This window comes from Orycteropus afer, unplaced genomic scaffold (genome assembly GCF_000298275.1).
Source record: "Orycteropus afer afer isolate SDZICR_OR568_19922 unplaced genomic scaffold, OryAfe1.0 scaffold00088, whole genome shotgun sequence".
NCBI lineage: Eukaryota > Metazoa > Chordata > Mammalia > Tubulidentata > Orycteropodidae > Orycteropus > Orycteropus afer.
In genome coordinates, this window is record NW_006921675.1 from 7,058,686 (window position 1) to 7,081,046 (window position 22,361).

At 47.1% G+C, this 22,361-nt stretch overlaps 1 protein-coding gene across 1 annotated transcript in view; it reads right to left on the reverse strand.

The window, feature by feature from the left end:
- The window catches only part of ACTN1 (actinin alpha 1), a 117,218-nt gene that overhangs the window by 42,204 nt on the left and 52,653 nt on the right, over positions 1-22,361 (reverse strand). The window contains exons 2-3 of the mRNA XM_007942313.2: positions 4,118-4,232; positions 26-145 (exon numbers count right to left, since the gene is read on the reverse strand). Of these exons, the coding sequence (XP_007940504.1) occupies positions 26-145; positions 4,118-4,232 (235 nt within the window). The remainder of the gene's footprint in view (positions 1-25; positions 146-4,117; positions 4,233-22,361) is intronic.

A 22,361-nucleotide genomic window follows, 5' to 3' on the forward strand; every position in this document is an offset into this window, starting at 1 on the left:
CAGCCAGGGGGCAGGTCTTGCTTACCTTCAGCTCCAATGGACACCAGCTTGACCCCTTTGCTGGCTATGAAATCCAGGGCCTTGTTGACGTTGGAGATCTTGTGCACCCGCATCTTGCCTCTCTCCGGCTTGGCCAAGCGTTCACCTGATTAGACCGAGAGGGAGGAAAGAGAAGATGAGATGCTATTATCCAGGAGCCAGGGGTGCTCCACAACAGTCCACCTTAGAAAGACACAGGAACAGTGGGTGTGGAGAAAGCACCCTGGTGGAGAAGGGGAAGGAGAGTCTACCCTGCTTCTCCTCTCTTCCACTTCTCAGATCTAAACCGCTTTAAGTTTCTCAACAATTATTCTGTAAGCCCCTAATATAGGCCAGGGACTTCACTGTACGTGAGGAATATAGAGGAGAACGAAACAGACAAGTCTTCATGTACTTCACATACTTACTGTCCAATAGGAGGGCAGAGCTTAAATAGAAATATACACAAATGAACAAATATCAAGAAAGATAAATGCTTCTAAGAAGATAAGGGGAACCAACTGCCTCCTTTACCATGAGACTGAAGAATAGGATGGTGCCTGGCTACTATCACTAAACAATCTGAACGATGATTCTATAGAAGAATGCTGATCAAAAGGGGGGAAAATGCAAAACAGAACATCAAATTCTCATGGAATCCAGACTCTATGGAGTCACTGGAATTATCCCTTGATGTTTTCGTTAAACCAAGCAGTAGTTTGGCTTAATTAGAACAGAATGTCTGCCTTGAGCATTGTGCCTTTTAAAAAATTATCTATATGAGATTAAATTGACAACAGCAACTCAAAAGGTTACATGAGAAGCTTAGAGGGCAGTGAGCTGATGCTGACAATGATGAAACGATTCGGAAAAGTATACTGAGAAAGGTGGCACGACTCGAAGAATGTCACTGAGCTGTACATGTAGGAACTGTTGAAATGATGTATGTTTTGCTGTGTGTATCTTCATCTAAAAACAGGAGGGAGCTTCAAAAAAAGGGAACTGAGGAGTGGTCAGAACAAAGGATATCCAGGGACCTCACGAAACTATTTGAAATACTTACATATGTAACACAGGTGCTCATACCTAGGGAAGGGACACAGAGCTTTCAGTCTCTAAGAGATCAGGGACCACAAAATGCTGAGAGTCACCACGCCAGAGCCTGTCACTCAGAACCGTTCTGAACTGCTGGGGTCTCCGACCCCTGCCCAGCTGCCTCCCCAAAAGGTTCCAGAGGCCAGGATACTGGACGAGGCCTCACCCCACCACATCATCTCTCCTTAGGGACTCTTCTAGTCCTCTAGGATAACACTGCTAGTTTTTTATTTTTAAACCCAGACTTTGTACTTGTGGATCTACTTGAGGCCTGTCTGGAGACCGTGGCTGACACCTGGCTTCTACAGCAAGGTAGGCCACCACCTTCCTGTCCAGGGGAGAAGCCACAGGGGCTCCCTCCCCAAAGGAAGGATAGAGACAGTGTCACAGGCCTCCCTGGAAGGCTGCTCCTGCTCCTGCCCAGCCCCCAGCCCCGGGGTCCTGCTGAGCTTGATCTCCCCCTGTGCACACAGGCCAGAAAGAGAATTCTCCAATGAAGGCAGCAGAGAGCCTAGAGTTAAACACTGGAGGCCTGGGCTAGCTCTCAAACTTTGATCTGCACAAAGATCACCCGCAGAACCTAACCTGTAGCTACAGGCTCCCTTTCTCCCACTCCTTAATTTCTGACCTAGGACATCTGGGGAGGGGTCTGGGAATCTGCATTTTGAACCAGCAGCCTAGATGATTTTCATGTGGGTGGCCCAGGGGCCACACTTTGAGAACCTCTGTAGGCAGCATCCCCCCTTCTCCTCATCCTTGCCACCCCATCCACCCACCTCAGAGACACTCAGGAGGGAAAGGCAATGAACATCTCGGTGACCTGATCTCCCCCAGCCCAGGGAAAGGGCAAGCCAGCTCCACAGAAATGCCTGACTCCCCTGGGGGCAGGCTCAGCCTGTTTGTAGGAAGCAGCCCAGTCCCAGGCACTCAGTCGTGCTGAGTGTTGGGTATCATTTACATGCTAATCACAGTTCCAAGCACCTGGGACACAGAGCTGAGACAGTCCATACCCCAAGGGTCAAGTAAGGAAGAAAACAAAGCCAAAAATGATTATGCCACGTGGTACCGGACACAGCAGGGGAATTAATTGGGTGTTACTGGAATCCCTGAGTGGTGTAAATGGTTAACACTCTCAGCTGCTAAACTAAAGGCTGGTGGTTCAAGTCTACTAAGTGCAACCTAGGAAGAAAGGTCTGGTAACCTACTTCCTAAAAATCAGCCACAGAAAATCCTGTGGGACAAGGTTTTACTCTAATACACATGAGTCAGAATCAACTTGACAGCAAATGGTCTGTTTTTTAATAGGAGCCCAGAGCAGCAGCCAGCTCAAATTGGAGTGGGAGTCAGAGAAGCCTTCCAAAAGGAACCCCCTTGAGCAGAGGATGGGGGCAGGGGGAAGCCAAGGTTTTTCTTTTCCTTTAAAGTCAAAGATTGTTGGGGGAGGAGGTAGGGAAGGACATTCTAGAAGGCAAAGCTCATGCAAAGGCATGGAGGTCAAAGAGTATATGTCATCCAGGGAGAACGGTATGTCTCTCCGTTTGGCAGGGAGTCTGGTACCTTTTTGGAAACCCATTGCCATCAAGATGATTCCAACTTGTAGCAACCCTAGAGCACAGAGTAGAACTACCCCGTAGGGTTTCTGAGGCTGAAATCTTTATGGAAGCAGACTGCCACATTTCTCGTGTAGCAGCTGGTGGGTTCGAAGCACTGACGCTCTGGTTAGCAGCTGGGTACTTAACCACTGTGCCACCCGGGCTCCTTTTTTGGGGAATAGTCAGTTGAAAACAAAGCAGGTGCCAGTTCATGAAAGAGCCTGCAAACTGTGCTAAGGAATGTGGACTGCATGCTCAAAACTCTGGGGAGGCACTAAAGGGTTGTGAGCAGGGAACAGCTCATATGACCATATTTGGCTTGCAGAACAATCACACTGGCTGAGGTAGACACTGGGAAGGGAGGAGCTGAGGGGCCAGCTGTCAATGGCCTTTGTGGTATTATCTAGCCAAGAGGTGACAAAGGCTTGCACTGTTTAGAGGAGGTTAAAAGAAGGTTACAGAAAAAGGAAACAGAACAGAATTTGAATGCCGGGTTGGAAAGAGGTGCAAGAAAGAGCTACAATGAATTCTAGATTAGATGCAGGAGAATGGACAGACAGTGATATCACTGATCATGAGTTAGATGAAGAAAGCAAAAGGAGAAAGGTTTGTCAGGGCTGGATTACAATTTTGGACATGCCAAGTCTGAGGACAGTGTGGGACATGTGGATGGAGATTCCCAAAATGGCTCAGTATTTAAGAGGGGCTCAGCGGAGAGGTCTAAACTGAGCCCACGTCTAAGACTAAATGCCATCAAGGTGAAAAGTACAATAAAGATACGAGCTAAGATTGCCTCATGTGTGAACCAAAGCCAGAGTCTTAGGGAGCATCAGCCTTTAAAGGATAGTGAAGGAAAGGAATCCATAAAGAAAGCTGAGATGTGCGTTCAAGTGGAGCTGTCCCTCAAGATATTTAGACACATAAATTCCAAGCTGGGGGGTGGACACAGGTTTGGGATCATCTAGGATCGCTACGAGTTCGAATCAGCTCAATGTCTAATGGTTGTACATTCAAGGTTTGGAGATGGTCTCCGTGACTGTGTTCTTGACCACCGAAGCCTAGTATTTTAGAGCAGAAGGGATTCTAGAGAGTACCCGTCTAACCCCTTCTCTCTGCAAATGAGAATGCTGCTGAGGCAGAAGGCAAAATGACTCGCTCAAGGGCACACAGAGGGTTAGTGGCAGCGCTAGAACTGAGATCACCTCCTAGTCTGAGTCTATCCACGCCATCCCCTAACTTCTTTCAGCAGGCCCAATCTGGCAATGATCAGTGACTCATGAGCAGAAGCACAGGTGTTAGCATTCTCTACGAGGCATAACCCAGCAGGCAGCACGGTGTGCTGGGTCAAGGTGGCTCTGCCCACGTGACATCACCTTTGCCCTGGGACCCCCAAGGCCAGAGATCCACCTCACCTGAGATGACCTCGAGCAGCAACATGAGCTTCAGGCCATCCCGGAAGTCCTCCTCGATGTTCTCGATCTGCGTGCCTGCCTTACGGAGGTGGGAGTTGCACCATGCTGTGAACGTCTGGCAAAGGAAAGAAGAGCAAGTGATCAGTCTTCCCAAGTCACACAGTGTCTGAGGCCCTGCGGTGGTGAAGTTTGTGTGTCAACTTGGCTGGGCCTGGTTGAGGGACTGGGCAGCTGGATGTAGTTATTCCCCATGATGAGACTGGTAATTAACTCCATGGTCGAATCTACTGGAGCAGCTGAGTAGCTGCTTTGGGTATGCGGTCTGCTTCCTGTGTATAAGAAACAGCTTTGGGAATGGTCTCTAGTTTTTTGTCTTCAATGGCACACTTGAACCCTGCATGTAGCTGAGTCACTGTTCAGCAGCCAGCCATGCTCTGCCAACCTTGGGACTTTCAATGGACTTGAATCAATGGCCTGCTGTGTGGCTTGGTAACATCAGGACTGTGCCATTTTATTTGTCGACCTCGGGCTTGTTAGTCTCCACAGCCAGTAGCTGCCTAAGTGAAGAGATGCCTCTAGCGTCAGTGGGCCGGGAGCAAGAGGCAGACCTGAAGCCCAAGGTTGAGGGGCTTTCACACAGCCCCTAGAACCTGGCAATTTGAACTCAGACTTCTAGCCTCCTGTAAGAGAATAAACTCCTGTCTGTTCAAGCCATCCCATTTGTGGTATTTCTGTTAGAGCAGTATTAGGTAACCAAAAGAGGCCCCCATTAAAAAAGGTAAGTATCCCTAAACATATATGTGCATATCTGGGGCAGAAAAGAGCCACCTTAAGCTGTGAAAGTATAAGGAAGAATTCCAAAAAGGGAATGGAAGGAGGCTAAATGCAAAGACTTGTCAGTTTTGGAATGTTCCAGTTTGTGGGGAGAGAGCACCCACAATGAAGCTGCTTCTATAATAAGCAAATCATGATCATGCAGATCACCAACCAAGCTGCCCTCTGCTAACAGCACCAACTGGTGGCTCAAACAAGGAACTAAGTGATTCAACAAACATGAGAGAACAACGTGCACTTTGATCTCATACCCCCACCTAAAACTCAAGCCAGTGTCTCTCCACATCTGTCACATTCTATGGGATAAGAGAAGAGCTCTCTTACTTCCAGTCTAACCCATTCTTTGGCAACTCCACACTCCTCTGCACCAAAAATGATCATCAACTACACAGGGCTCAAGAATCAACATTCAGTTCACTCACCAACAGGGCCAGTGAGTTCTCGTCCCAGATGCCCTCCAAGGGCAAGCAGTATACTCATTACCATAATACCACCAGCCACACGAGAAATATCCTGCCTCCTAGCAAGGTCACCAGACTCATGACCCCTCACCACTTCCCCCTGCCATGGGGAACTCCAAAATGAGGTGGCAATGAAGAGAAAGAGAATGCCAAGCCAGTGATTATGAGGAGGAAAGAAATGGCCGCTTAGGTTTACAAGCAAGAGTTGAAGAGCTGGCGACCAACAAGGGGGATGAAGAGACGAGGAGGTCTCAGTCCACACAGGTCACAGGAGGAGGCAGTATATGACACCTTCCCCACTGTGGGCATCATCTTTAAATCATGTCTCACTAGGAACTTACCAACACTGAACACTTCTCTCTCTTTCTGCAAAAACATCTCCACCTGTCAGCCAGCCCCACTCTCATGATAAAGAGAATAGGGGTACACATGCTATCCTAAGCCTTTGGGAAGACTGGCACACAGACTGGGTGTGGGCAAGGACATATACTGATGTCTCAGCCTAGAATGTCTTTTATATTTTGTTTGGCTAGCTCACACTCATCTTTCAAGACTGGGCATCACCTCCTCTAGGAAGCCTTCCTGTAGCCACCGCCATGTCGGCATTAGGCACATAGAGCCCACAGCACCCTGAAGTCACTCCATCATTACCTATGTGACGCTGCACGGTAACTGCCTGGTCACTTGTCAGCTTCATGCCTCTTCCTTCCCTTTTCCTTCATCCCTAGCACCTTGGAGCACCTGAGGATAGGGACTCTCTAGTCACCTGTATATCCCTAAAGACCCAAGGACAGAGTCAGGGATACATCAGTGAACAAGAGCAAAAATCCCTGCCCTTGTGCAGTGAATGTTCTAGTGGGATGGGAAATTCAGCAAGTGAGAAACAGATGCAGGGTTAGAAGGCCCTGCAAGACTGGAGCACACCTGTAAGTGATGCTGAATGGTGTTAGAACAAGGGAGTGATGGGAAAAACAGTACTGCCAGGCCCTCTAGAAGCAGAAAACAGCTCAGAGGATGAGTCAGGCAGCAGGTTAAGAAGGGTATTTATGGCCCACAGACCTGAATATAAAACCTAAAACCATGAAAAACCATCAAATAAAAACCAGGGACAAATTTAGGGGCCCTAATTCATGGCATGAATACACTATTGAACGTAACTGAAAATTCCAAACACCAGAAGACAAAATAGATGACTGGGACCGCCTAAAAATTAGGTACTTATGCACATCAAAAGATTTTACCAAAAGAGTAAAAAGAGAACCTATAGACCAGAAAAAAAAAATTTGGCAAGAACATATCGGATAAGAGGCCAATTTCTAAAATTTGTAGAAAACTTCAACACCTCAACAACAAAAAAGACAAATAATCCAATTAGAAAGTGAGTTGAGGACATGAACAGACACTTCACCAAAGATGACATTCAGGAAGCCAACACACACAGGAAAAAATGGTCATGATCATTAGCCAACGTTGTTGTTGTTATGTGCCGTCGAGTGGGACCCGACTCATAGCAACTTCTCGTTGGGTTTCCGAGGCAGTATCACTATGGAAGTAGATTGCCCTATCTTCCTTCCGAGGAGTGGCTGGTGGGTTTGAACTGCCAGCCTTCTGGTTAGCAGTCAAGTGCCTCAGGCACTACGCTACCAGAGCTCCCGTTAGAGAGATGCAAATCAAAACAACGAAATATGATCTCACCCCAGCACTAACAGCAAAGCTCAAAAAAAGACAAAACAAAAAAGGTTGGCGAGGGTGTGGAGAAATTGTAAAGAACCCTTATACACTGTTGGTGGGACTGTAAAATGGTACAACCACTGGGGAAAATTGTATGTTGTTGTTGTTAGGTGCCATGGAGTCAGCTCTAACTCATAGAGACCTATGTACAATAGAACAAAACACTGCCCAGTCCTGTGCCAACCTCATGATCCTTGCTATACCTGAGCCCATCGTTGTAGCCACTGTGTCAATCCATCTCCTTGAGGGCCTTCCCCTTCTTTGCTGACCCTCCACTTCAGCAAGCATGAGATCCTTCTCCAGGGAATGGCCCCTTCTGACAATGTGACCAAAGTAGGTGAGATGAACTAAGGTGAGCCTGACCCAAGCCATGGTATTTTCGACAGCCTCACAGGCATATGAAAGCTGGACAATGAATAAGGAAAACGGTATGATGCTTCCTTAAAAAGCTGGAAATATAAATACCATATGATCCAGCAATCCCACTATTAGGTACATATCCTAGAAAAATAAGAGCTGTGAGACACAAACAGATACAGGCACACCCATGTTCATTGCAGCGCCAACTCACAGCAACAAAAAGATGGAGACAACCTAAATGCCCATTGGTGGAGAAATAGCTCAACAGACTATGATACATACACATGGTGGAATACTACGCAACATTACAGAACAATGAGTCTGTGAAACAACTCATAACATGGGTGAACCTAGAGGACGTTATGCTAAATGAACTTGTTGTTGTTGCTGTGTGCTGTAGAGTCAGACCCAACTCATAGCGACCCCTCCTTAAGTTTCCGAGGCAGTATCACTACGGAAGTAGACTGCACAACCTTCCTTCCGAGGAGTGGCTGGTAGATGTGAACCGCCAGCCTTCTGGTTAGCAGTCAAGTGCCTTACACAGTATGCTACCAGAGCTCCTATATGAACTCAGTCAATCACAAAAGGCAAATATTGTATGAGACCTCAATTGCAACAAGTCAAGAAAAGGGTTTCTCACAAAAAGAACTATTCTTTGATGGTTACCAGGTGTGGGAGGGGAAAGGAGGGTAAACTGCTAAAAAAAAAAAAAAAGGGTCTTTGTTTACTGGGTTCTTGTCCTCTAGCGTTGGCATTGCAAACCTTGTACCTGGGTTTTCTTTTCATTTTGTAGTAACTGCTTTGTTGCTGTAAAATAAATACAGTTGATCTTATTTCTGTATATTCTCTCCCAATTGCCATCCGTCCACAGGTCTTCTACCAAATGTCATCACATTTTACATTTGCATTTTGGGGGTGGGGGGACCAACCAACGTCAGTTGCTATGGAGTCGACTGGGGCTCATGGCGACCAGCGTGCATCTGAGCAGAACTGCGCTCCACAGGGTGTTTGTGGCTGTGACCTTTCAAAAGCACGTCCCCAGGCCTTCCTTCCAAGGTGCCTCTGGTGGGTGTGAGCCCCAACCTTTCAGTGAGCAGCACAGCACTTACCCTTTTCTGCCACCCAGGGACTCCCATGTTTGGCAGAGGGTCTTTGGGTTCATCTACCACCATCTTGTATTACCACAGCCCCTTGCTCTCATGGCGCCTTCCAAACCCCATTCAGCCTTCTGTGGAGGCTTTTCTCCTGACTCAAGGGAAACAGATTAGCCCCAGCAACTCAAAGGGACCGCTTAAGCTCAGTGTGGCCAGGGTCCCAGTGGGGACTGCCTGGTGTCCCCACAGTGGGTAGCTGTGCAATTTCACTGTGTTTACTGCCCAGTTGAGGGGTGAGGGGTGGGGAGCAAGGGAAGGGGGAAGAGAAGGCTTTTGTAAAAAGATACTGCTTTTGAAAGAGGAAAAGTCATGTTGAAAGTAGCCAGCCTCATTTCCTGGGGAAACCAGGCTCTGCGCCCAGAGACAAAGACCCACCTGTGTTTGCTCAGGTCTCCAGGACAAAGCCCCAGTGCAGAGGCTTCGGGAAGTGAGCTTTGCTGAAGCCCCAAACCCCTGATCCCTGGCCCCACAGGTTATTGTTTTGCAGAACTAAGTTGAGCCCTGAGCACCTCCTACTTTTCAACTTTGCTGAAAGTTCCCCCAACAAACAGCACCTACCATAAAGTTCAGGCCTGAGTAGGAATCGGTAGCAGAAACTCAATGATAAAGAGCATGACTAGGATCGACCAGGTCTGGGCTCAAGTCTCAGACCTACTCTTAATTAGCTGTGTGACCTCCAGATTAATGTCCTCAACTTCAGTCTCCTTAACAGTAAGAAGAAGATGGTAACAGCACTTCATAAAGAGAATGAACCAGGTAATAGTTACAAAGTGCCAGGCATCTAGTAAGTGCTCAATAAATGGAAAAAGTAAAGAAAAAGGCCAGGTCCCTGATATATTCTTGTGGATGGTCCCCAAGGACTCACCCCTTCCTGCCTCGAGCCATCCATGTCTAGCCATCAAAACTCACCTGTCCTAGGTTTCATGCCCTCAGAGCTCTAGACTCTTTCAAAGATGACTACATGTCTATCTGAAGAGGTCTTTTTTTTTAACTGGAACAGTCATAATAGGAGCTCTGGTGGCCTAGTGCCTAAGGCACTTGACTGCTAACCAGAAGGCTGGCGGTTCAAACCCACCAGCCACTCCTCGGAAGGAAGGCTGGGCAATCTACTTCCGTAGTGATACTGCCTCGGAAACCCAAAGAGGGGTCACTAGGAGTCATGTTAATAGGAGAGGCTCAAAATGTGCCATGGGGGCAGAACTCCTATGACTTTGACACTGGCCATGGGGAGTACCAACAAAGGAACCAAATGGGATGTCAATAGGGAGAGGTCCGTTAGTCTCAGCAACATGGGCCCTTCATGTACATCACACAACCATATTCTCTCCTCTGGCCCAGGGCAGGCCTGGTCTTGAGGCTCAAGCCCTATCCTTCCACATTTTGACAGGAGTACACCTACCCCTTAAAAGTGCCTCAAACGTCCAGAAGGAGGAAGAGGCCAATAGCCCACTGAGGCCTGTGGTTGAGACCCACAACCCCAGCACGGTGGGATGGGCAGTGTTGCCCCAGCAGCTTTAAGGTGCAGCCTCACTCAGATAAAGGGTAAGGGGCCACTTTATTGGCTCCGACCCAACCAGGCCTTCACTGTCTAACTTGGCCTTTCCCTTGCTCTGAGGCTCCCATCATGGGGTTCTTTAGACACCCCTAAGGCCATGTTCAGGCTGACAGTCTGGCTAAGGAAGTAGGAGACATGGCCTTCAGTGGACTCACTCTGTACCAGAAAAGGGGCTCAGGGCTTCCAAGAGGTCTCAGGAAAAGTGCATGGGGCTGAAGGCCAGGCTGGGAAGAACTCAGGGACCTGCAGCAGCCCCTCCCTACAATTCACCCCCCGCTGGTCTGTACAGCCTTTCTTAACAGTCCTGAACAGAGGGCGTCTAAGAGAGAACAAGAACCCTGCTCAGACCCTCGCTGACTCTGAAGCATCTACTCATGTCTAATCTGCTATAAAGGGAATTTTCCGGTGCTACAGCCCAATGCTTCCAAGAGGGGTCTGGCCAGGCTCCAACAGGGCAGGGGGAGGCTGGAGCCCAGGCAAGGGTCCACGGAGTGAGCCATGGAGAAAAAGAAGCCCCTCTATCTTCTGTACGGCTCTCATAGATTCCACTAGTATCTTTTCATTTTATTTTTAACCAGTACCATGTCAATATTTTTCCTTTAAAATGTGTTGAAAAGATACATGGTCTCCATGTTGGATACACCAGCCATTTGACTTGAGCCACACAGGCCTCTCTGAACCTCAGTTTTCTTATCTGTACAATGGGGACAAGAGCACTGACCAGAACTGTGCTAAAGATTAAATAAGGCAATAGTACTATTGCTGATTTATGTTAATAATAATAAAATATGTTCAGATGTGTCAGAAAAATAGTAAGTGTGCACAAAGTGGTCACTACCATCATCACTACTGTCTAAATGTCAGATATTGAAAGGATATCTGAATAATCACAGTCAGCAGAGGTCTGGGGTAATCACATCCATTACCCCATAAACATGAGTCAAGGGCTGAGCTTTTAAAGTCAAGTGGTGGTCACAGATCTGATCTGGGGGTGCAGGGATGGTTGTAGGGCATAAGGTCATAGGACGTGCTCAGGATCACTCCACAGAGCAAGACCTATACGCCTGTTGTTGTTGTTAAGTGCCGTCGAGTCGTTTCCGACTCATAGCGACCCCATGCACAGCAGAACGAAACACTGCCCGATCCCGCACCAGCCCCACAATCCATGCTATACTCGAGCCCATCATCGCAGCCACTGTATCAATCCATCTCACCTATACGCCTAGAAGGATCCAATCACCCTAAAGAAGACTGAACGCAAATCCCAGCCCCACAAACTACTAGTGAGGTGGCCATCCTGGGCAAGTGACTTAACATGGCTCTGCCTCGATGTACCCACCTGTAAAATGGGAGTAATAGTAGCACCTACCCCATGGAGTTGTGGGAGAGTTCAATGAGAGAACTCACTTAAAGCACTTAAAGGAGGACCTAGAATACAGTAACTACTACTCAATAATTACTTATTATTACTACTATTCTTAGAGTTAAAATTATTACAAGTTAATGCTGTTAACACATTTCATCAGAGAATGTTAAAGCTAGAAGAGATGCTAGCCATTATCCAAGTCAAACTCTCCCTTTACAACTGAGAACATGTGGACCAGAGAGGGTGAGTGACCTTCCCCAGGCCACACAGCTGGGTATCTTCGCATGTAGGCTCAAAACCTGGCCTCCGGACTCTCAGCCCACAGATGTTCTGCTCCACAGGGAGGACAAGGATTGCAGGTATAGGTGGGTCCTCAGTTTCCAGACCTCCCATAAAAAAGAGTCAGAAATTTAGAATTTTTTTACACAAAATGCTCTATTGTAAAATGCTGGTACAATTTTTAAAAAACTAAGACAACCCACAGGCCCCAAAGAAAAGATGTCAGCAGGCTAAATCTGAAATTAAGATGCACTGGGTCTCTGTTTTCACGGTGAGAAAATCTGTAATGTTTCTAAGTATCCTAACAAAGAGTTAGTTGCACACAATAGTGTGGTGTGTTGAAACAGGCACTCAGCAGACACCTGTGTTTACCCCAGTTAACACTCACAACAGACCATCCATCGACATCAGCCATCTGGGAATCTGCTAGCAAAAACCCAGGAGACTTCCTGTGAGGGCCATGGGGGCTCCTCTCATTTGGACTTGATCCACAATCAACATGTGTCCCAAGGGACTCCAATCAGACATGCCACACACATATCGCCCATGTCTGTGAATTAAAATGAAGACACCAATCTACATTTATTACACTGGCAGAAAGTTTCTGGTAATTCCCAACAATGGAGTGCAAGGACAAAGCACACCATGTGTTACTACTGTAGGCAGGGTGATTTGATACAACTCTGGTGGAAAACAACTTGTCAAGGTGAACTAAAATGGGTATAAACCACCCTCGGTCCAATTCTGAAATGCTACCCGGAATAAATAATGCTAAATAAAGAAAAAGCTGTGCGCACGAAAGCATTCTTGCATTACTGGAGAGTTAAACTATCAGAAACAGCCCAAAGTTAATATTAATGAAGTATTAATTAAGTAAATCATAGTTCACCCATTTAATGGGAAATTACACAGGCAAAATGATGAGTAGTGAAATGGTATGTATGTACTGCAGGTCGTCAGGGTGATGTTCTCGTTAGGTGCCACTGTGTCAGTTCTGACTCTCAACGACCCTGAGTACAACAGAAGGATACACTGCTTCGTCCTGAACCATCCTCACAATCATGGCTACACTTGAGCCCACTGTTGCAGCCACTGTGTCAACCTATTTCATTGACAGTCTTCCTCATTTTTGCTGCCCTTCTACTCTACCAAGCATGTTATCCTTCTCCAGGGACTGGTCCCTCCTGACAACATGACCAAAGTAGGAGAGATGAAAGTCTGGCCATTCTTGCTTCTAAAGAACATTCCAGCTGTACCTCTTCCAAGACAGATCTGTTCATTCTTTTGGCAGTCCATGGTGTATTCAATATTCTTTGCCAACACAATAATTCAAATGCATCAACTCTTTGGTCTTCCTTATTTATTGTCCAGTTCTCACATTTAATCATGCTCAAGAAAAACCTACACGTAGACCAAGAGGCAGTCGTTCAAACAGAACAAGGAGATACTGCATGGTTCAAAAACAGGAAAGGTGTGTCAGGGTTGTATCCTTTCACTATACTTACTCAATCTGTACACTGAGCAAATAATCTGAGAAGCCAAGTCTATATGAGGAACAACACAGCATCAGGACTGAAGGAAGACTCATTAATAGCCTGCAGTATGCAGATGGCACAAGCTTGCTTGCTGAAAGTGAAGAGGACTTGACGCATTTACCGATGAAGATCAAAGACTTCAATATGGATTATAGCTCAACATAAAGAAATCCTCACAACTAGACCAATAAGCAACATCATGATAAATAGGATTTCATTCTACTTGGATCTACAACCAACCAACACCCATAGAAGTCAAGACATCAGACAAATGTATTGCTTTGGGCCAATCTGCTGCAAAAGACCTCTCGAAAGTGTTAAGGACCAAGGATGTCACTTTGAAGACTAAGGTGCATCTGACCCAAGCCATGGTTTTTCAATCACCGCATATGCACTTACAACTATGTAAATCCTAAGCACAACCATAAAAAACTAACTGAAACAAAACTCATCAAAATGCAGTGTTTGTGCTACACTAAATGAATTGTGGATTTTTCTTCAGCTTTATTTGCCAGCTGTCTGTGGTTAGTTTATAATGTTCAACTCCCTATCCCTTCTCCCAGCGCATGCTTTTTTGGGGGGAGGGGGTGGGAATCACAAAGAGGAGAGATTTATTTGGTAAACTGTTTCACCTAATGAGAATAATTAAGCACTTATCTCTATATAATCAATGGTTTATAGGAAGCCTGGTTTTGTATGTGTACGTGTGCAGTAAAATATATAAAACAAAAAATTTGCCATTTTAACATTTTTCAGTATATAATTCAGTGGCATTAATTACCTCCCACATGTACTATCATTATTACTATTTCCAAAAGATTTACCTCACCTCAGCACCCCTTCAGCAGTAACTCCTACCCCTCGCCTCCTACGTGCACTCACTTTCCTTTTTGATGTTTACTCGACTCGGTGCACAAGTCCAGGCCATCCACTCTTGGCTGACCTCCCCAGGGAAACGTCCATTGACAAAGGTGCTTTTTCTATTTGTTGAACAGAATGTAAACAAGATAGCCAAATGAGACTGGCTGTGCAGTTAGTGGTGGGGCAGGGGTGCAACCTCCTCTGGCCCCCAGGCCCAGCCCTCATGTGCTGACCACACCTCTCCTGCTCCCCTAGGATCTAGGGCACTTGACACCAGCCACAGGGTTCACTCCAGGGGAGGTACTGGTCAGAGGACAGGGGGTAAAAAGCCCGGGTCCTGCTCTGGCTCAGTTAGGCATGGGTGTGACCTCAGATAAGGCACTAAACCTCGTCCAAGTGTGTAAACCCAAACAAGTCCCTCAAACCTTGCAGACGAGCCCAGCAACTTTTCCCATTGTAACATACCTAATTAAAGGACACAGTGTAATGGAGCACACACACACACACACACACACCGCCCCCGTGACAATCTTTTGTTCCTGCTTTGTTTCTCTTGGTGGGCTCTGCTCCTTGTCAAAGAAGGCCAATAAATTCCACAGGGCCAGCTTCATCTCACTGGTCTCTAAGCCTGGTCATTCTCAACCCACCCAACGCCTGTTGTTAGTTTGCTGGGAGTTGATAAAAGCTCTGTGGCAAAATATCCCTGCAGTGCCATCCAAGGACCTGGAGCAGTGGGTCCTCCAGAAAGGGGCACTGGGAGGCTCTGGACGACACCCAAGGGACACCTGCTTCTCACTGAATAATACCCTTCTGTTCCTTCTGAATTCTGCACATGTTCAATCATCACCTGCTTAAAAAATACTACGCAAAAAAAGCAAAGTCTGTCAAAAGCGTACATTCCTATCTGACCTCTGGGACAGGACAGAAGGGACTTCTCATTTCTCTGGAATTTGTTTTGGGGAGGAGTATATAATGTTCATGTATTATCAAGCGAGGGGGGAGATGTTTCCAAAATGCAAAAGAACAGGAAAAAAGGAAAAAATCACCCCATGTACTTACGTGAATTAGTAAGAGGATCAAATAAGATATTCTGTAGGGAAAGGGCTCTGAAGAATCTTAAAGTGCCTTATCAGTGAAAGACCAAGATATGAAGATAAACTAAAATCACAGCTAAATCCACCCAAACAGTTGATGGCAAACTGATCAATGTGGGGAGAGATGAGGGAGGGGCAGCGCACACTCCCTGGTTAAGTGGCCTCAAACACTAAACACGCTACTGAGTGTCTCTCAGGTGAGGCCAGGCATACCAACGGCTTCTCACCAGGCAGTCTTCCCTTCCCCGAAGCAGGACATCCAGGACTCTGCCCATCAAGTCAAACGCCAACTCAGCAGCCCCCACATCCCTCAGCCCTCTGCCCTCCTAGCAGGCCTGAGTCGCCCTCCTCTGATGCTGCGGGTGGCTGCTGGCCGGTGGCAGCAGTGTGCAAGCATCAAGCCCGGGCCCCTGGAGAAGCCAGCAAGCACGTGTGTACACGGCTGAGCTCCCCACAGCCTCTGCTGTGCCAGGAGGTCACTGCAGCAGGGACAGGGACTGCTCTCTCTCAGGACACCCTGGAGGCCCTCTGACCCCGAAACCTGGCCAGGGCATGGGCACTGAGGGGTTGAAGCAAAGCCTGCCCAGAAGTGATCTAAGATGCTTGGTTTTCTGATCCTGTAAACAGGCGTATCTGGTTAACTTATCAAGAGCCAACTGCCAGCCTTTCAAAGCAGGCTGTCAGCTGGTTCACTCACAGATGAAAAGCAGAGTTCTCAAGAACATCTCCACCCAGATCTACTTTCCACCCACCTGGGAGCGGTTTCTGAAAAAGTTGAGAACCACCAGGCAGTATCCTTTGTTTAGAAAGGGCACATCTCTAAAAGCTTGTCCCAAACGACGTATGAATAAACGTGGAACTCAGACCCCACCTGGGGCACCAGAGGAGGGGATGGATGGGAAAAGGGAAGGAGGTGGACTTTGAAATCAAACACTCGGGGCTTCAGTCCCAACCTACATCTTTGCTTAGACAAGATTCTTAACCTCAGCCTCAGGATCCTCATCTGTAAAATGGGAATAACAAGATCTTCAACGTTGCAGAATTAGAGAGGAGCAAACCAGATCACAGGATTGAAAGAGTGAGTTAGGTGCTGTGTCCACAGTAGATGCTGAATAAATGTTTACCCATTTTTGCCACTTACTGGCTCTGTGACCTTAATTAACCTAAGCCTCAATTGTTGCATCTGACAAACAGGGATAAATAATATCACTACTTTGTAGGGCTGTTGTCAAGATTAGGATTTTTTTAAAAAAAATTGTCATCAAGTCAATTCCAACTTATAGTGACCCTATGTTGTTGTTGTTGTTATGTGCCATCGAGTCGGACCCGACTCAGCGACCCCTCCTTGGGTTTCCTACTATAGAAGTAGATGGCCCAACCTTCCTTCCAAGGAGTAGCTGGTGGGTTTGAACTGCCAGCCTTCTGGTTAGCAGTCAAGTACCTTAGGCACTACGCCATCAGAGCTAGTAAAACAGAATTTCAAACTTTCATGGAATCTAGACTCTCTGGAGCCACTGAAGCTGGATAAGTCCCTGAAGACACAGTCTTGAAATAATCTTTAAACCACAAGGTTTCCAAGAAGCAACTGCCTTATCTTTCTCCCACAGAGCAGCTTGTGGGTTTGAACTGCTGACTGTTAGCAGCTGTTAACAGCTGAGCACTTAACCAGTGCACCACCAGAGCTCCTTCAAGATCAGGACACTCAAAGCCAAACAGCCAGTGAGATGACCAGTACACAGCAGGAGCCCACTAAATCACACAATTCTGTCATCTTGCTCTCACTTCCCATCTTTTTTCTATTTAATCAAAGTTAATCATTCACAGAGCTCAACAGAGGAGGTCCAGTTATTTTTGTTCCCACTGATGAGGAAGCCCTGAAATCAGCCTCCTGGCCAGGGTGAGGAGACTGAAGGCTGTGTTTCCTGGTTTATGCTCATCTGCAGCCACTGCAGCTCCAGATACCCAAAGGGTCACCAAGGCCAAGGAGTAGGGTGGCTTATTCTGGGGCTCTCTGACCTCAGGAGCATCCCTGGTTGGAGAGGGGCTCCCAGGCACACCATGAGGCCTTTCTGCCAAGGCTCCCGGAAGACAGACTGCTACCTGGGTGGCTCAGAGGTAGAATCTGAAGGTACCTGGACGAATTCAAAACTCAGGTGGATGAATGGTTCCAGTGAAGAAACAAGGTCTGTTCTTTTAGCCCGTGGCCAATGACAGCCAACATCCCCCTACCCACCCGCCACCACCACCACCTCCAAACTGCCATGATCCACAGCCTCACTTCTCCACAGGGACCAAGGAGCCCACAGCAACTGCCCAGCCATCCTCAGGTCTGTCAATTATGGGCTTTTTATCCTGAATTAGTTGCTTGGCCTCACTAAGCCTTGGTTTCATCAGCAAGACGGAGACAAAAATAAATCTCTATCCATATGGTTCCTGTGAAGGAAGCCTACACGAGCTAAGATAAAGGGCTGGGGACAGAGTAAGTGCTCAATGAGTATTAGAAACAGAAAATGTATCTACAGAGATAGAAAGTACATCAATAGTTGCTTAGGCCTCGTGGGATATGAAGGCGTTAGGAGGGTGGTACCTAAAGGATGTGGGGTCTCATTTTGAGGCGGTAAAAATACGCAATAATTGACTAGGGTGATGGGTGCACAACACTTTAAGTGAGTGAATTACATGGTATGTGAATTATATCTCAATAAAGCTGTTACTTAAAACACACACATGGCCTCTACGAACAAGCACCTCCTTTGTCATGAGACCAAAAGAACTGGATGATGTCCAACTACCATTACAACATTTTGAGCAATGAATCTACAGAAGAATCCTGATCAAAACGGGAAAAATACAGAACAGAATTTCAAGTTCTCATGGAATCCAGACTTTCTGGAGCCACTGAGGTTGGGTAAGCCCCCAAAGGTTTTGCCCCGAGATAATCTTTAAACCTTAAAACACAAATATCACCTGAAACCTTCTTTAAAACAAACAATAAACCAAAACCAAATCCACTGCTGTCAAGACAATTCTGACTCATAGTGACCCCATAGGATAGAACGGAACTGCCCCATAGGGTTTCCAAGGCTGTAATCTTTACAGAAGCAGATTGACACATCTTTCTCCCAACTGAGTGGCTGGTGAGTTTCAACCACTACCTTTCAGTTAGCAGCCAAGCACCTAACCCTGGCATCACCAGGGCTCTTTACAAAACAATAGTTTAGCTTAATTAGTAAAGAACATCTGCCTTGAGCAATATTCTCTTCCCAGATCTATTTAAAAAAAAAAAAAAAAGCCAAACCCACTGTCATCAAGTCGGTTCCAACTCAAAGCAACTTCCATTGGGTTTTCAAGACAGTAAGTCTTTACGGAAGTAGGCTGCCTCATTTTCCTTCTGCGGAGCAGCTAGTGGGTTTGCATCACCAACCTTCTGGTTAGCAGTCAAATACCTTGGGTACTGTGCCCCCACAGCTCCTTAAGAACTATCTGTACGGGATCAACTTGACAACACCAACTCGAAAGAAGAGACAGGAGACTTAGGAGGCACTGGATTTGGTGTATGTTCTGCTGTGTATATCCAACAACAAAATTATACAATAAATTTTGGAAGAAAAAATAAATAAATAAAATACAGACAACCAAAAATGTTCCAGGACTCCTCTAAGTCTTTTATCCAGGTAAAAAGGTCCATTGGCAGGAAACCACACTCAAAGGCAGGCCAGGCCCTGGGCTCTTGCCCTCTCTGGGGACTGATTTACTTGACTGATCTAGTTCAGCTACTGAACAGTGGCCCACAATGGCAAGCTGAGATGCTGATTCTGGACACTGGTCTTAACTGTGGACATACACAGCACTTGAGCCAGGCCTGAACTGTGACCTTTAGGAGGCTGTGGCATGTCTCCTCAGAGATAGCTACTCTGAAGGGCGGGCTCCCTCCCCAGGGTGTCCCCACACTGCACTCTGGGAGGCCAGTAGGGGAAAAGCCTGATGCCACCGTCATCCTGAGGCTGGTCCTACCTGGAAAAGCTTCCCTACATCTGGAGTCCAGCGCAGTGTGCCATAGCACACAGAAGTGGCCCACACATTCCTTCTCCAAAGAAGGAAAAGACACTTAGAAGTGAGGTCATTTGATTTTTCTGGCACAGACACTGAGAGTTTATGGGTCACACAATTCCACAGACAATGTCCCCAGATGACAAGGATTGGGCCCAGCCTGGTATTCACAAAATATGGGGGATCTGTGCCCTGGCTGAATTGTGGTCCTTACCTGATGCCTCCATGTAGTTGACATGTGACCCTAGATAAGTTACTTTACAGCTCCAAGTCTCAATGGCTTCATCTGTGAAACGACTATGATCAAGTCCACCTCTCCTGGGATGGTGGTAAGAATTAAATAGCACCATGGGAGCACACTGTAAAATAAAATACAGTTGGCACCCTTCCTCTATCCATGTCATTTGTGTTGACAGTGCTTTGCTGCCAAGAACCATGACCCTGCCTAGATTCCAAGCTGCTTGCAAGGAAGCTCCTCTCCAGAGTTCAAATTGCTCTTTATTATAAATTGCAAGAAAGGAGGAGGCACCATTTGAATGAAGGCACTCCATGTCTCCTCTCTGTGATCCCCAAACGACCTCTCAGGCTGGAGCTTCTGTTCTGGCCTGCCCAGTCTACCTTTGCTCACCTCGCTCTCCTGAGCCATCTCCTTTGGCACCGTGCCTGGAATCTCTGACTTCCCGTGGTGGTCACTGTCACTAGCCTGGCAGCTGAGGCATCAGCTACATCAACTGCTTTTGGGACCCCGGGGGCAGGGGATTCTTGGAAGCCGCTGGCCCAATGGGAAATGGTGCACCTTTTTATGACGGGCATGAAGCCCTGAAGAGCAGCAAGACTCAAAGCCTGAGTTACCACCAGCTGGGTGAATGACAGAGCAAAGAAGCAAGACAGAAAAGATATAGACAAACAAAATGACTGGGAGAACAGCTCAGTGCAGTGGTTCTCAAACTTGAGTCTGCATCAGAATCATCGGAAGGACTTGTAAAAGCCCAGTTTCTGATTTATTACATCTGCAGCAGGTGGAAAAATTGCATTTCTATCAAGTGCCCAAGCACTGCTGCTGTTGGAGCAGAGAGCACACTCTGAAGACCAGGGCTGAGTGGCTAAGAGGATGGGTTCAATCTGGGTCTCTCACTGACTAAGCCTGGGACCTGGGCAATTCTGGACCTTTCTGGGCCTTAGTTCCCTCATCTGTAAAAAGGGGATAATATCTTTCTCACTGAGTTTCAATGAGCTAATCTATTAGCATAGTGCCTAAGGCATTTGACTGCTAACCAGAAGGCTGGGGGTCCAAACCCACCAGCCACTCCTCGGAAGGAAGGATGGGCAATCTACTTCCATAGTAATACTGCCTCAGAAACCCAAGGAGGGGTCACTACAAGTTGACTCCACGGCAGTGAGTTCGGTTTTGGTTTGGAATCTACGCAAAAAGCCCAGCCCATAGTAAGTATAGTCAATAACAATAAAAGCATCTAGAGGTCATTATTAAAGTGCAAGAAAGAAGAGAGAAAGGGTGTTCGTGGAAAGGAATGAGACCACAAAATTGACTCCAGGTGGTGGTGATGGTTGCACAACATGAATGTAATTAGTTTCACTGAATTGTACATGTAGAAAGTGTTGAAATGACAAGTGTTTTGATATACATATACAGCAAATATTTTCAAGGGCCCGTGGAACTGCCCTTGTGCACTAAGTGGTCCCTGGAAGCATTGAGGGGTCATGGGAGTCACTCTGGTGCCTAGTTTATTCCAGAATGTGGGCCACTACACCCCAGCAAGCACTGCTCCCAGTTCTCTCCAGTCCCACACTGCCTGACCTGACCAAGGAGACAAGGAACAGGATGTCACCTCCAGCCTGGCCCACACTCCAACCCAAAGCACCTGCTTCCTGAGGGACACCATCCAGCAGCCACGTGACTCACACTGAATGCAGGTAGAAACAGAGCCTCTCAAGGGAAAGCATAAAGCTCCAGGGACACGCCAAGCGGAAAAGCAAACAACAGAGGTGTGAGTTCAGGGTCCAGCAACTGTGGAAGCATCAGAAGCCATGACAAGACTAAGGCCCTTTCAGGGATTTGCATCCTGGGGTGAGACTGGAGCAGAAACACCTAAGGGACAGAAAAATTCTAAGAGGACCCAGGCATTAGCTGCCCACTCCCTGGTGGGTGAGGAGTTTCCACAGAGGATCATCACGGCTGTCAACTATGACGGCAATTATCCCATGCCTACAAGGAAGTTTCTACTTTCCAGGAGGAAGGGAACTCTAAGAGTTCTTCCCCAACTGCATATTAAAACAATAAGGTATCCCTTTACATCAAGCAGGCTGGCAAATAATTGGGAAGCTGGTAAGACTAAGTGTTAGTAGGGTTGAGGGGTAGAGGACCCTCATGCCCACTGGTGAGAGAGTGGACCACGCAGCCATTCCAGAGAGAAACTGAGCTCTACAATGCAAAAGCCAATGTGCACCTTCCAGAGAATTCCATCGGGAATTCCCCTCCCAAAGAAATTCTCATTCGGGTGAATGCTGGGGCATTATTTGTGTTGGGAGTGGGGGATAATGGGGATGCTCCGAGTGTCCATTGAGGGGACACTAACAGGTGCACAGTGGCCTTTGCATGGACCATGATGACAGTGGACTGAGAGGCATAATTAACTCACTGGAGGGCCAAGAAAATAGTTTCTTCTTCCAAAGCACAATATATAGGTCAGGATAGTAAGAAGCAGCAAAGAAATCCAAAAACCCTTTGAAAGAGCTATCAATAGGCTATGGGCCACAGAAATCCACTCAGGTCAGGGTGACGTGGCCCAATGCCATCTTTGCCCTCCAGGCTGCCCACTAGACCCATGAGAAGCCTGGTACAAGCCCAGCACAATACGCTGCTGGCTGGCAGCCAGCTGACTGGTTCGTTTTTGGAGACAAAGACACCAGGCGACACTGGACTAGAGTATACTATGTCACCAGCCC